Source organism: Phacochoerus africanus, chromosome 3, assembly GCF_016906955.1.
Source record: "Phacochoerus africanus isolate WHEZ1 chromosome 3, ROS_Pafr_v1, whole genome shotgun sequence".
In the NCBI taxonomy this organism is placed as follows: domain Eukaryota; kingdom Metazoa; phylum Chordata; class Mammalia; order Artiodactyla; family Suidae; genus Phacochoerus; species Phacochoerus africanus.
In genome coordinates, this window is record NC_062546.1 from 112,375,478 (window position 1) to 112,391,120 (window position 15,643).

General features: G+C 41.2%; 1 protein-coding gene across 2 annotated transcripts in view; it reads left to right on the plus strand.

Moving 5' to 3' along the window:
- Positions 1–289: 289 nt before the first annotated feature.
- Positions 290–15,643, plus strand: part of FAM149A (family with sequence similarity 149 member A) — a 42,949-nt gene continuing 27,595 nt past the window's right edge. For both annotated transcript variants that reach the window (XM_047772408.1, XM_047772409.1), the window contains exon 1: positions 290–1,171. In XM_047772408.1, the coding sequence (XP_047628364.1) occupies positions 474–1,171 (698 nt within the window). In that variant the 5' untranslated portion in view covers positions 290–473. The remainder of the gene's footprint in view (positions 1,172–15,643) is intronic.

The following is a 15,643-nucleotide window of genomic DNA, read 5'->3' on the forward strand; positions in this document are numbered from 1 at the left end:
CAGTGAGCTAAGCAGGGTTTTTGTTTGGCTTAGCAACCACCTGTGCTATCCCCGGGGGCCGTCGGGGTATCTGCAGCGGGCGGCAGGCGGAGGCTCCAATCTCCATCCTCAGCCCTTGGTAGCGCTGGCAGCTGCCGCTGTGGCCTCCGTAGGCTCCTGGACCCCTGGCCCTCAGGATCTCCCAGCGATAGGGCAGAGAAGGGAGTGATCCTCGCATAGGGTGGAGGGCCCAGCGTTGAGGAAGGTCCGGCCCAAGTGTCTCCAGGCCGAACGTCCGGAGGGGTCCTTCCGCGTGGATACAGCACCAGAAGGTCCTAGGGTGTGCGGCCTGCGGGGACCACAAGACCCCTGACCCTGCCCGGGCCTGCCTCCTCCAGATCCTTGCCGGGGGCGGTGGATGGAGCCCAGGAGCCTGGCTCCCTGTGGACTTGAGGTTCGGGCAGCAGCCAGGACAGCATTTCAAAGGCCAGAAGATGAAGGTCGCTGTGTTCGACCTTGGGTCTTTCTTTGCCAAAATCTTCAAGACCTCGACGGCGCCCCCGGCAGCCCCCTCGCCGGTCACCTCCTCCAGCCACTCCCGAGGCGCTGCCACTGCAGGGCGGGCGGGCTCCAGCGCCGGCACCTCGCTTAGCACAATCCCGACTTTGACCCTCTTTCCTGCCCTGGCGCCCGATTCCCCCTCCACCTCGCGGGGAACGCCAGTCCTGCTACCACAGACACCCGCCCCGCTCCATCCTCTGCTCACCGCCTCCTACCCCCGGGTGTCCGTCGCGGGCCGCGCGGCAGAAGCAGTAAGGACGCCCCTCTCACTGCCAAGTAGCCCGAGAGCAGCCAAAGTCCAGTCCTCGCCCCTACCCCAGCCCCTGCCCCTGCCCCCGGCCCCCTCCAGCTGCTGCTGCAGCGAGGCCGGCTCCCCCGCCCGCCTTGCGGCCGCGGCGCGGCCGCCCCCCGGCCCCGGAGGGGTCTGGGCGGCGCTGCCGTCCATCGCGGGCGCCGCTGGCAGCACCAGTGCGGCCGCGAGCCCAAGGAACCCTCGCCCGCCCGGCCCCGGGGAGCGAGAGCCCAGTCCTTGGGTGCCTCCCGGGCCTGGCCCCAAGACCCTGTTCCTCACTCTGCCAGACATCGGCGAGGAGTGGACCTCGGACGGCGACTCGGAGGACGACAGAGAAGCGTGAGTAGCGCCAGGGGCCAGGCAGGTCGTTCCTGGGTTTGGACTCCTACCCCTCCACCTGCTACACCTACCGTGCCCGGCGGCGCCCGATACTAAATTATTTGCAATAATTTCCGCTCAGTTGGGCAACTCCTTGCGCTTTCCCCGGTCCTTATTAGTTGGCTTTCTGTTTTCCTTCCTTCACCTCTTTCCCCACATCCTTCCTTTCGTTCTTTCCCTTCCTTCCCTCCTTTCTTCTCCTTCCCTCTCTTCTTCTCCTTCTTTCTTTTGCAATATCTCTCTCTCTCTTTTTTTTTTTTTGCTTTTTATTAAAGTGTGGTTGATTTACATGTTCTTTTCAAACACAGGCAGTGAGAGCCTTTTGCTCAGCGTTCTCAGAGATAATCCTCTGCTGTTTATCAGCAGAGAGGAAGGTTAAGCAGGGCTTGAAGGAAAGGAGGACAAAATTTTGTTTCTTCTCTAACTGAAGCCTTGATTCTTAGATCACCTGATAAGTCTGGTTTCCTTAAGGACTCTGAAAGGAGTTCTGAAGTCCTTTCTCTGAGGCAGGGTTTGGCAGGTGTGCAGGGTCACCTGATACCCATGTTGGCAGGTATAATTTTAAGAAATGGTAAGACATTGTTCCTTCCTTCTTTGCAAGGGTCAGCTCCAATTCTTACCCTAAGTGAGACTTTTTTTCCCTGAGAGACATTGAGTTAATTTATGTTATGTATAACATCATCTGACACAAATGGAATTTGTAATGCTCAGGACACAACTGATCACATCTAAGAGCTCCTATGTTCTTGCCATGGGGCCCTGAGATGCCCCAGAAATGCTGACTGACTTAGCGGGAGCCATCTCACTGGGAACTGGGCGACCCTTAGCTGGCATCTACACACACCATCCTTTCACCACCAAGGGCAGTGATGAAATAATTCCTCTTGTTGTAGAACTAAGGCAAATTTTATTTTTTAATGAGCAGATGATGTTGCTGCCCTTAATCGGGTACAAATTAATTTTACAAAAGGGTAGAGAAATAGTCAAAGGCAAAGCGGAAAATCCTATTCTGGGATGGAGATTTCTACACCGAAGTCTAGTAAAGGAAGAATGGTCAGGCATGCTCACAGAGAAGTTGTAAGTAAGTTGTAAGATGTTTGTTTTCATTTAAAATATTGTGTTTGCGAAACAGATTAAACACCTGATTTTCCCTCCTAAGGAAAATCGATTGCATTTGGATAAGTGGCTGGAATACGTATGCTTAAGGAATTAGAGCTTTGTCATTGGCTACTGGTCCTTAACATTTATGCAATTAATGTTTAATGAGCAAACAGATATACACACTGACCTTAGACTCTAGTCTCAGTGGTTTTTTTCCAATAGGCACTGAAACATTCATCATTCTTGAATATCTTCATCCATGTGTGCATTGTCCAAAAATTCTTAATAGAATTAAGGATAACTTTCTGAAGAACACTCTATTTGGCACTGTTTACAGAAGTGACTATTCTGCATTAGCAAAGATATCCAATTTTATTGAAAAGGCAGACATTGAATTTTATACAGTTGCTTTGAGAAAGAATAGGCACTGATAGGTATGTTCAAAGAGCTTCCTGATTATGTGCATTAGTTCTCTCTGTGGGGCATCTGACAGACCTTCAAGTACATTAGTTTTCTTTTTTACATATACAGATAGTCATATTCCCTTCCTTTCATATCTCATTTATTTATGTTTGTTAGTCTGAAGTTTACAAAGGGGCAAGGGGAAAGGAAGAAAGTCATTTTCCCTTCAATCTTACAGACCTTTTGCATCTGTATTTTCCCCCTCCTGGATATCTGGGGTGGCTCTTTATCATGTTGAGGAAACAAACATCATTTGGATTTAAATTATAGAACTATCACCTTGTCTGTCAGTGTGCAGATAGCTGTTGCTTATTATTAGCCTGTTTGATTAATAATAAAATTGTATATTTAGTTTTTTTTTAAACCCAGGGACTTGGAGAATGGAAGGTGACTAAAGTAAGAATGAGGTGGGGGTGGGACGTATAGCTAGAGAGTATGTGGATACATGTAAAACAAATGTTAAGCAAACCTTGAGAAACATTAATCTAATTTTAAGATCATAATGCTCAGTTGCTCAGTTACAAAGGAAAGTCCTCATTCACAGCTTTTTTTTTTTTTTTAGAAAACCCATGCATTTTACATTTGACCTAATTCTGTCCTTGGCCTTCATTAAAACTAAAAATAGTGAAATTAATTTGAGTGGGGACATATACAAAATTTCTTTTAAATCAGAGCCTTTTTAACTTTTCACTAAGATGCTGTGTAACTGCATGAATTTTGATCTCTGATTCATGGATTAAATAAATGAATGGCCCACAGAAGAAGGGTTTGCCCTTTTCATTGCACAAGACATTCTGGCTGCCACATTGGAAGTGAGTTGCCTTCTTTACCTCACTCTCTTGCACCCCCAGATATGTGATCCAGCATGTTTTATCCTCACCTTCACTTCCCTGTGTCTTTCATTTGTAAGCAGCACCTCATTCATGCTGCTTTTCAGTCTCCCTGTCATGTTTCATTGCCTCCTTTTGCAGTTCTAGCTTGAACTACACAATTATCACTTTTTAAAACGCATTATTCTCTGTTCTGCAAGTAGAAGAATTTCTAATAGTAGATAATAATAAGTAGATAAGATAGATCATTGCTATATATGAATGTTGGTGGATTTAAACCTCATATGGTCAGGAAATATTTACATGTTTTTAAAGTTGTCAGTGGTAACATATATAATCATTGCTTTTTTGAGTGATTGAGTTCCATTGTAAAAGTCATGTTCATGTAGAAATATTGCATTAACTGCATTCAGGTTTCTTAACTTGGCTACAGGGACTTAACCGAGCTGGAGTGACACTTGACCCAAGAAGCCATTGAGTTGGATTCCAATCTCAAACCTTTTGCTAGCTGTGTAATTCTGGGCAAGCTGTTCAGTTTTCCAAATTGGAGATTTTCCACCTTGTTAGGATGGTGCTAATAATGACACTGTCCTCATAGGGATGTTTCAAACATTAATTGAAATAATATTTCAAGTGCCTAACACATGGAGAAATGTTTAAAAATATTATCTGATTATTATCTGCTTCTTGTCCCAGAAATGAAAATAGAAAGAATGTTTCACTGAAGAATACACTCCAGGAGAAGAAAACAGTGACAGGAAAAAAAAAAAATTCATTTATATTTATTGTACGACTGTAGTAAATGACATCTTTTAGACCAATTATGTGGGAGGATAAATGACAGTACACCCTAATCTTTCATCATTTTCCCTGCAAAATTCACAGAGGATAAAGTTTAATTAGTATTACCACTGGTTGCTGTATAATACCCAGAAGAAAATGTATAGGCTACCCTAGCATCAAAATTTTCATTTTCAGAGACAATGAGGAATAACCAGTAGCATCACAAATCAAATAGCACACAGTCAGGACTTGATATAGCTCTTGCCCATTCCTACCCAGTGATCACATTACTTATATACACATCATATCTTTTTAAAAAATATAAACTCTTGTCCTGTGACATTTAAGACAATACACCCACAAAAAGCATTTATAAGTGTTTACTAAATAAATAATATCTTCTTCATTAAAAAGTCCACTTTCATGGGTTCCTAATCTTAGAAAATTCTAGAGGAAATTTAAATGTCATTCTTTAAGGATAATTGTCTTGGGTCTTTCTGTGTCGTTGTCTTGGAGTTTTCCCAGAGTTAGTAATGCTTTCTGCTGGGACTTTGAATTTCCACAGGGATAAATGATGCTCTCAGTAGATAATAATCATATGACTATTGCTTTCTATTACAGTCATATGACAAGAAATTTCATTAAAAACAGTAATGAACTTGATTTGGTTGTTCATATCTAGCATTTGCTTAAACCCAAGAAAAGAATTTTGTTCTTAATATCTTATACAGTAGATTTTTAAGCTCTAAGTTATCTTCTTTGCTTTGCTATTATATTTAAAGTCTCAAAAGTTGAAATTGAGTTATGTTCTGCTGTGTATTTTTGTTTTGTTTTTTTGTTTTTGTTTTTTGTTTTGTCTTTTAGGGTCACACCAGCAGCATATGGAGGTTCCCAGGCTAGGGGTCGAATCAGAGCTGCAGCCTCCGGTCTACGCCACAGACACAGCAATTGCAGATCTGAGCCGCATCTGTGACCTACACCACAGATCAGGGCAACACCGGATCCTTAACCCAATGAGCAAGACCAGGGATCAAACCTGAGTCCTCACGGATGCTAGTCGGGTTTGTTAACTGCTGAGCCATGACGGGAACTCCTGTTCTGCTATGTATTTAGAAACATACTTCGACTTTTTTCCAATGTAATAGCTAATGTAATAGTGTATAATACTTGATATGTTCCAGGGCCAAGGCAACAATCCTATGATAAAGGATTTGAATCCTCTCTGGTTGTAAAATGGTAGTAGATAATTTAAATTAGTGTAGTTTGTAGAGCATACATTTTAAGTCAGATTCTTTGATTCAAATTTCACTTTACGTTTTTTTTTTCTGGGAATACTTTATACTCAGCAAGTGTTCACCTCGAGTACCTTACCCTCTTTAAGCTTTTCTCACCCATAAAATGGGAGTTAATAATAATACCTATTCAAAGAGCTATTGTCAGCATTATAAGCAATAATATATAAAAGCTTCTCTCTATGGTGATGGGTATCTAAGCACCCAATTAATAGCTAGTGTTGCCAAAATTCGGCCTCTGTACATTGGTACCCAATTAAATCTTGGAGTTGGAGTTCCCGTCATGGCTCAGTGGTTAACGAATCCAACTAGGAACTGTGAGGTTGCGGGTTTGATCCCTGACCTCGCTCAGTGGGTTAAGGATCTGGTGTTGCCTTGAACTGTGGTGTAGGTCGCAGATTCAGCTTGGATTCCCCGTTGCTGTGGCTCTGGTGTAGGCCAGCAGCTACAGCTCTGATTCGACTCCTAGCCTGGGAACTTCCATATGCTGCAAGTTCGGCCCTAGAAAAGACAAAAAAAAAATTCTTGGAGTTTATTGTGAAGTAGAAAAAAATAGCTTTACTGCTTTGGTAGGCAAAGAGGGCCACAGCAGTCGCCCTCAAGACTATGTCGTGCCCCTCCCCTGCCCCTGCATGCAGGGGCATGGAGGAGGCTTACTGTGTTAAAGGAGCAGGGCTTCATCAGCTCGTGGACTGTCTTCCCTTTTTTTTTTTTTTTGCCTTTTCTACAGCCGTTCCTGTGGCATATGGAGGTTCCCAGGCTAGGGGTTGAATCGGAGCTGTAGCCACCGGCCTACGCCAGAGCCACAGCAACGCGGGGTCTGAGCCGCGTCTGCAACCTACACCACAGCTCACGGCAACGCCGGATCGTTAACCCACTGAGCAAGGGCAGGGACCGAACCCTCAACCTCATGGTTCCTAGTCAGATTCGTTAACCACTGCGCCACAGTGGGAAATCCCTCGTGGACTTTCTTCTGATTGGTTGGTGGTGAGGTAATCAATCGGAATGAGTGTCATCAACCCTCTGGTTCCAACTGCTCTGGGATCCATGTGCTTGTGGGGAGCATACAGTTCACTTCTTCCACCTGGTGGGGGTCTCAGTCTCTGCAAAACAGCTTCAAGGACATGGCTCAGAATATTATCTATAGTCCTTGAGGAAGAATTAACAGTCCTTGATTTTGTTTAATGGCTAAAATATTATTATTTTGTCTTGCTTGACTGTCTCCTTTTTTTTTTCTGCATTTTCTCACTTCTCTGATTAAATTTATTCTTTGACTAAAGTTTTTCTACAAACGAAAGGCAAGCGGAGGACATGGGTAGGGCGTCTATTCTGGGGAGGCTTCATAGGGTCCTGCCAGGTTACACTATTACTGTTAGTTTCTAATTCTCATGATTCTAAATATATTTTTATCTACCACCCACAATCAGCTTCCTTTGTACAAAGCACAGTTTATTGCTGTGATGTGAAGGAAAGGTTAATATATTATTTTCCAAACTTTAATTGGTGACTTGTATTTATACAATATTTATCTCACCTAAAACCCAGATGGAGCTAGGCTTTTTGAGTAATAAGAGCAATAATTGGAAATGGATCTTATCAGCAATGAGTAGGAAAAGTAAGACTAGCAGTCCAGAGGTTTCAAACAAATTGACAAGATCACATGATTAAGAGAGAAGAAGTCCACAGAATTTGTCAAGGGGTGGGTCGGGAATTTCAGTCCTAAAGGATGTGTACAATTGGGACATGTAGAGACTGGGGTTTGGGAGGACAGTTCAGGAGATGAAAACTGTGTAAGTAAAAGCAAGGAAGTACAAAATGACATGTCATCAAAGGATTTCAGTTTGTTAGAAGTGTAGTGTTTGTGAATCGGTATTAAGAGAAAACTAAGGAGAGCCTTGGATACCCGACTCTGTTTAGTAAACACTGGAAAAGCCACTACATGTTTTTTAGGCAGAGAAGTGGCAAGAAGGCTGAGCTTTAGAAGGACTGAACTAATGCACAGGAGAGGGTAAAGGCAGAGAGATAGCAGGGAGATTCTAGCAATAATCTGCCTGTGTGTGAGGCTTGGGGGTGGGGGTGGGGAATGGGGAGGGGCTGGGAATGAAGATGACGCAGATAAGGATATTGGATGATAAACAGCACAAGACTTGGCATTGAATTGGTGAGGGTGAAGGAAGCAAGAGTCGATAATTTTATGCGTTAGTCAAGTAGGGACACAGAAGTCGTGGGCTTGTCAGGTAGATGAGGAATTCACTTGAAGGTACACATTGAGTTGAAGTCTTAGGTAAACATCTGAAGAAGGTTGGCAGGCAGAGAGCTGGACATGCATGAGTAGAGCTTGGAAGAAAGATCAGGGCTGGAAATATAAATTTGGCAGCTTTCCATATACAGTTGATGGTGAAGATACACAGCAGTTACAAATTACATAACTTACATAATTACACACTGTGCAAGATACAGAATGTTGTTTATTCTTGTTGCTAGGTGTTTTCAGATCTTCTAAAACTAGAGATGTCTTCTTTCTGTGCTAGACCAGTGCTTTTCAACGTGTTAATTAATTGTTAGCAGTTATCACTTACCTGTTACCAGTTCATGATAAGATAAGTACGGAAAGTGAGAATAAGTGTTTAGAAAAGTCTCTAGCAATTGACAGAGTAACTTTGTCTATTGACTGACAACAGAACTTTTGGACTTCTATTTTCTGCATCTTTCTTTCCATTTTATTTTCTATTAATTTATTCTGACTATACTTAAAAAGTATACATCCACAATGAATAATTTTTTTGGAAAAAATTTTAAATGGTTAGAGGTAACAATAGTTTGAGAAGCACCAAAATAGACTACTTAGATACCTTTAGGGCACAACTAGCAAGAAATTTCTGGATATCAAGAGAGAAAAAAACTGCTAAATGATTTTACTCTTCTAAGATACAGTGCTAAGCAATATTTGAATACTATCCTCTGATTAAATATGAGATTCCTCTTTTTTTTTTTTTTTTGGTTGTACCCACAACATGCAGAAGTTCACCAGCCAGGAATTGAACCCACACCACAGCAGTGACCTCAGCCATAGCAGTGACAATACCAGATCCTTAACCTCCTAGGCTACCAGGGAACTCCAAAGATGAGATTCTTTAAACTATTCAAATGATATAGAGTTGAGAATATGTTCTATTAGAAATGTTTTTGGGAGCTGTGGCTATGGGGATACCACCTATGGCCAAGAATCCACTGCTCAAAAGGAAGGTGTTTCTCATACTTACTATTACTTTTTTTTTTTTTAAGTTGTACACAGTGACCACATCAGAGCTCTCATAATTCATTCACGCTTGATGGCAACTTCTCTCAAAGAGCCCAATTTACAGGAGTTCCCCGTTGTGGCGCAGCAGAAATAAATCCAACTAGGAACCATGAGGTTGCTGGTTCGATCCCTAGCCTCACTCAGTGGGTTAAGGAACTGGCATTGCCATGAGCTGTGGTATAGGTTGCAGACGTGGCTCAGATCTGGCATGGCTGTGGCTGTGGCTATGGCCGGCGGCAATAGCTCCAATTGGACCCCTAGCCTGGGAAACTCCATATGCCGTGGGTGTGGCCCTCAAAAGAAAAAAAAAAAAAAAAAAAAGAGGCCAACTTACAAACACACAGAATGTCCAAACAAAAAGTGACTTTTGACAGGAAATGTACAGACATGACACACTCTCTTTAGTTGCCCATCTGTAGTCTTTTTGGAAGAGTCCCTGACTATGACTAATGAACATAACGTGTTAATCCCTCTCTCTGAATCGAATAGGGCAGTGGTCCTATGATCCATCAAAATAATTTCCCATATTTCAAGTTTAATTTCCATTGAAAGTTCACATTCTGCCATGGCTGGAAACTAAAACCAGGTTATCTGGGATCACCCTCATCTTTATCTTAGGCTCGAGCCTCCTTCTGGTGGTGCTTTTGTGAGACCAGGACATTTGGTGGTGGGGAGGAACCCACTTGTTCTTTGATAACCTGTGTTCTTGCCGAATCCACTGAAATATCCAGAATCTCATCTTGTGCTGTATAACCCAGTTCTCGTGCACTCATCTGCAAATGCCCTTCAATTAGGAGTCTCCCTTACTTCTGTGGTACTTATGGGAAACTCTGGGAACAGCCTGCTGCTCTCATACCAGCATTACTGGTTACATGACTTCCAGGAGGATGCCAGCCCACGCCACACAGACATTCTTTTTTTTCTGGAATTCTCCCACCTTACCTAAGTTCTACAGAAGGATCAGGGCACTCTCATGCCTTACCTCACAAACCTCCACTACACCCAACCTCTAAATTTTGTGCCTCTGAATCAGTTTGTAAGGGCATCCTCTAGGCACCCCTTAGTGCTCAATACCTAATCAGGGCTCCCCCAGCCCATGGGAATAAGAAAGGACACTCCTTCCATTAATTTGCTGTGGTGGAAATCAGGTGAAGGGCTGGCTAGATTTAGCCATCTCTTGCTTCCTGGCTGGGCACCTTGTGTAGGGCAGAGCATCCCTGATGGACTCTTTGGCTTTGGAGGGGCCCCTCAAGTCACAACCTCCACCCCCTAACCTCCCTGAGATTCCCTCTCTCAAAAATATGGAAAATCTTAGAGTTCCTGTTGTAGCTCAGTGGGTTAGGAATCTGACTAGTATCCATGAGGATGTGGGTTCGATGCCTGACCCCACTCAGTGGGTTAAGGATCTGGCTGGTGTTGCCATGAGCTGTGGTGTAGGTTGCAGACATAACTTGGATCTAGTGTTGCTGTGGGTGTGACGTAGGATGGCAGCTGTAGCTCTGATTTGACCCCTAGCCTGGGAACTTCCATATGCCATGATGAGGCCCTAAAAAATAAAAGGAAATCTGAGCCTATGAAATCTCCCTTCAGAGGATTGGCAAGAACCTGCCTGATATATCTGTTTCCTCCTAAATCTTTTTCTATGCTAAAAATTCATAATCATGCAAGTTTAGGCTTCACACACAAAAAAGTTGTAAACCAACTATAATGGAACAAATAAAAATCATTTTAAAAAAAGGAACAATAAAATAAAAATCAAGGAAAAATCTGCACTCTCCACTTTCTGAAACAATAAGCAAAAAAGCCTTGGAGCACTCAGTGTGGGAAGGGACAAAGTAAAATGAAAACACTAGGGGAAATGTATCAGTTAGCAGTTAAAAATACTTTATCACATACTCTTCCTGTACAGAGAACACTTTTCCCCCTCTTACCAGTGCAGTGAAGACACTTGTTTAATTCAACAATAGTCAAATCACATCCCTCTTAGGATAGGAATAATTTTGCAGTCCATAAGCAAGAATCTTGCTTTATTTATTTATTTTTTTTGGTAGCTTGTGTGGCGTGTGGAAATTCATGGGCCAGGCATCGATCCCAAGCCACAGCAGCAACCTGAGCCACGGCAGTGACAATGCCTGATCCTTAACCCATTGAGCCACCAGAAAACTCCAAGAATTTTGCTTTGTAATAAAAAATTATCCGAACATTTTATGGTCCTAGGAGTACTACGTATTATATGCATATTAAATAGAATGTGATTTCATTAAATACTATATGTTATCCATTAAATAAATAAATAAATACTATTCATTAAATATGTGTTGAAAAATTCAAAACTTGCCCATTTATTCTTGAAAGGTGGAAACAGTCAATGAAGACACCATGTTTTATAAAGCACAGAAACTAAATAAAGCCTTTGACATGGTTAAATATCTGGTTGTATATTTAAGTCAAGCTAAGACTTTCCCTATTCTTATTTAGTAGACAGATTATTACGGATAAGTTGACCTTAAAAAATGTTATTCTCATATGCATATATACATATATATCCTTCTTAGGATCATTACCTTCTTAAATTTATTATAACGCCAGTAAGGAGGATAAGTCTCAGCTAGAAGCTCACAAGTTACATCAGGCTTTTAATGCTAATAATTATATTTCAGGGAGTGTCACAGCTGTAGAGAAGGTTGAAATGGGGATTTATATAAAAATGCAACATTTCATTCAAATTCCCAACATGGGACAGTGAAGTCTTAGAAACCACTCCTGTGCATGCATGGTTTGGGGGGATTTCATGAATCTCTAAAACAAGTATAGAAGTAGGATTTTTTTTTTTTTCCGGCCACAGCAATGACAATGCCAGATCCTTAACCCACCGAGCCATGAGGGAAATCCCAAGGTAGGAATTTCATTTCCATTTTTTATATGAAGAAATTGAGGCTGCAAAGGGATAAGAAATGGTTTAATTCTATACGGTTAATATGTGGGAAAATGAAAGATTCAGATTCAAGCAGTCAATCTTTATGATCCATGCATATATGTAACCAAATGTTTTAATGACTTAGTGGTAAGGATTAAAATCTACTTCCAAGGGAATTGGTAGTATTTTTCTTGGAAACAAACTGTGTCTCAGAAATTATACTCTTTCCAATAAAAATAAGTTTGAAAAATAAAACTCATGTTAATAAGTAATCTAAAAGTATCTTCCTCAAAATAATATTCCTATTAATATTGATAAGGAGACCAAAATTAAAGCTTACTTTTGTTCGTGTTGAAGTACAGATAATGAATAACTTCTATCATAAAACTATGATTTCTTTAAAATAGAAGCATTAGTTTTGCCATTGTTCTTCTAATTGATTATATATGTGTTTCTTATAAATGATTTTGTGTATATTTAGTAGTAAATCAAATTTTCTCTTCATACAAGTAAGGCAGATAATTAGCAAGCATCGTCTTACTAGAAAAAAAAAATGGAGAAGAAGCAATTAGATATGGCCCTTACTAGATGTACACATTAGCATTTTCTTAATTAGACGTTTCACTTAAGGGTTTAGCAGAAGCCTTATAATTAAATATTGACAATGGTAAGAGTATGTGGATGAAGATGAAAGGGATAGTCTTGGTAATACTCCATTTTAAAAATGCTAATCACTGACAAAATTAAGTCCCAAATTTCTTGGTTCAGACCTCACAACTGAGGCTGAGGTGAAGGACCATGATTTTAGGAATTCCCATTGTGGCACAGTGGAAACAAATCCAACTAGTAACCTTGAGGTTTCGGGTTCAATCCCTGGCTTCGCTCAGTGGGTTAGGGATCTGGCGTTGCCATGAGCTGTGGTGTAGGTCGAAGACGTGGCATGGATCTGGCATTGCTGTGGCTGTGGTGTAGGCTAGCAGCTGTAGCTCCATTTGGACCCCCTATCCTGGGAACCTCCATATGCCGCCAGTGTGCCCCTAAAAGGACAAAAGACAAAAAGAAAAAAAAAGTCTTTCAGCTAGATGTTATTAAAACAAAACAAATATAAACAACTACAGAACCCTCTGTAGAACACCTTGGTATACAATACTTTTTTCCTTCTTATAATGAGGAAAATGTAGTTTTGCCTTTATTTTAGCCAAGGATTGAGCTGTGCTTAAAGGAAATGTGTCTTACTACATTCCAGAGCTCTTGGTTTTTTAAGGTCGATATGAAATTCAGTTTAGGATTGGAATGTCTATCTTTATTATTTAATGTACTTCAGTTGTTTATTTGGTTAATATTGACACTGAGCTTAGCACTGTGTGTGTGTGTGTGTGTGTGTGTGTATGCTCGTGTGCGCATGCATGCACACTCCAAATACACTTCTAAGCCATATGTTCCTGTTGGAAACTTCGGTTTTTGTACCACGGTGAAAACATGCAGTCCTGCTTTCACCGTGAATTGTTCTTGCATTAAAGAATTAGGGGGAAATGTATAATTTATTGAAGCCCCCCTCGGGAGATGAATGGTGACTGCTGTCACATATTGTGCAAAATTTCAATAGAAAAATTCCCTTAATTCTGCTTCTAACTGTGGTAAACTTGATTGTTTTAGAAAAGCAGCTAGAAAACCTGAACAATAAATAAAAACCACTCAAGGGTTATGGTAAACTGGAAATAAACCAGCCTCACAGGGCTGAAACCCAGATTTAAATCTTCTTAATTCCTGATTGGATTACGATGATTTGCATTGCTAGAGCCCCCAGCCCTGTCTGCTGTAAGAACTGTATTTAATTCCCTCTGTATTTAAGATGTAAGCAAAAACTATACATTGTTCATCAGAGACAGAGTTTAGGGAGTTCTCATCGTGTTTTATGGTGGTAAGGAACCCATGGACTAGGATCCATGAAGATGTGGGTTCGATCTCTGGCCTTGCTCAGTGGTTAAGGATCTGGCATTGTGGTGAACTGTGGTGTAGGTCACAGACACTGCTTGTATCCCACCTTGCTGTGGCTGTGGTGTAGGCCTGCAGCTGTAGCTCAGATTCCACCCTTAGCCTGGGAACTTCCACATGCCGTTGGTGCAGCCTTAAAAAGAAAAAAAAAAGACACTTTAAATATATAAGATTATAGAAATGTTGAATACAAATGTATGAAGTGTTTGTATATGCAAATTCTAATGAAAAGAAAACTGGAGTAGCTTTAATAACATCAGACCAAGCAGACTTCATTTTATTTATTTATTTGTCTTTTTAGGGCCACACCCACAGCATATGGAGTTTCCCAGGCTAGGGGATTGGAGCTGTAGCCTCTGGCCTATACCACAGCCACAGCAACACCAGATCCGAGCCACATCTGTGGCCTACACCACAGCTCACGGCAACACCAGATCCTTAACCCACTGAGCGAGGCCAGGGATCAAACCTGCAACCTCATGGTTCCTAGTAGGGTTCTTTTCCACTGCGCCACAATGGGAACTCCCAAGTAGACTTTAAAACAAGAATTAGTGGAGGTAGCAAGGGCTTCTTTCTAAAGATTAAAAGGTCAATTTATTAGAAGATTTTAAATTTGTAGGCACCAATAACGGTTTTAAAAATATACATAGATACATCTATTTTTGAGAGAGCTGGAGCAGTCAACATCTGCTGCTAAGGTTTCCACTACAGAGGCAAGAAAAAGTGTTTCATGATTTCTGGCCTTTTGATTGTGGTGGCCAGATTGAATGAGGACATACAGGAGGAGAAAAATTTTAAATTCAGAAATGATTAAACTAATAATTTTTCTTTCTGCTATCTCTTTTCAGAAATAGCATGTCTCTACGTTTTAAAACTTTTTAATATGCTTTGCTAAATATAGTGAGTTTGGTTTCTCCATATTATTTGCCAAGGGCTCAGAGGGGTGTGCCCTGCATAGAACATTGAAGTATAGTGTTGAATAAGCTTTCTCACCGACAGCTTGCATTAGAATGTTGGTTCTGCCATTCCATCAATTTCTTTATGCCTCAGTTTACCAATCTGCAGAATGGCACTAATAGTTGCGGCCCCTTCAAAGAATTACCGTGAAGCTTAAATGTGCTAATTTTATGTCAAATACTTAGGGTGTGGTAAGTGAGAAATGTTGGTGAATATAGTTATAGAACATATTTTGTATATCTATGTCTATAAGAGATATTCTTAGAACATCTTTAAGAAGAACTTCAACAGAAAGCTGCAAGTTAGTAGTTCTGAGATGAATCCCAGAAAAAATAAGCTTTTGAAGTCAGGCTGGACAGATCTGCATAAAACTGCTTACCCTTGATAATTTACTTAATGTTTCTCATATTTGGTTTTCTTTTCTGTACCAAAAAAAGAAAAAAGTAGTCACCTTGACTTGCTGGGTTGTTGTGAAGTTCTGAAGGAAGATATGTATGCCCCCCACCCCCTTTGCCTGCAGAAGTGAAAGCCTTTCATCCATGGAGGATGTTAGTATCTTGACACTCTCTGTTGGCTGTGCATGCAAGATATTGTTCACTGAAATAGTCGTTTCTGATCTAAACAGGAAGCCACATCTAAAATGAAAGTTCACTAAATCCTAAATATTGCAAAAACGATGGAATTAACATCTAGCTGGGCATGGTTTTCAAAGTGATAAAAGGAGTGACATCTAGTGGCTTTCTGGTAGTACTGCATTGCAGGCATTTTTTCTTTTTTTTTTCTTTTTCTTTTTTG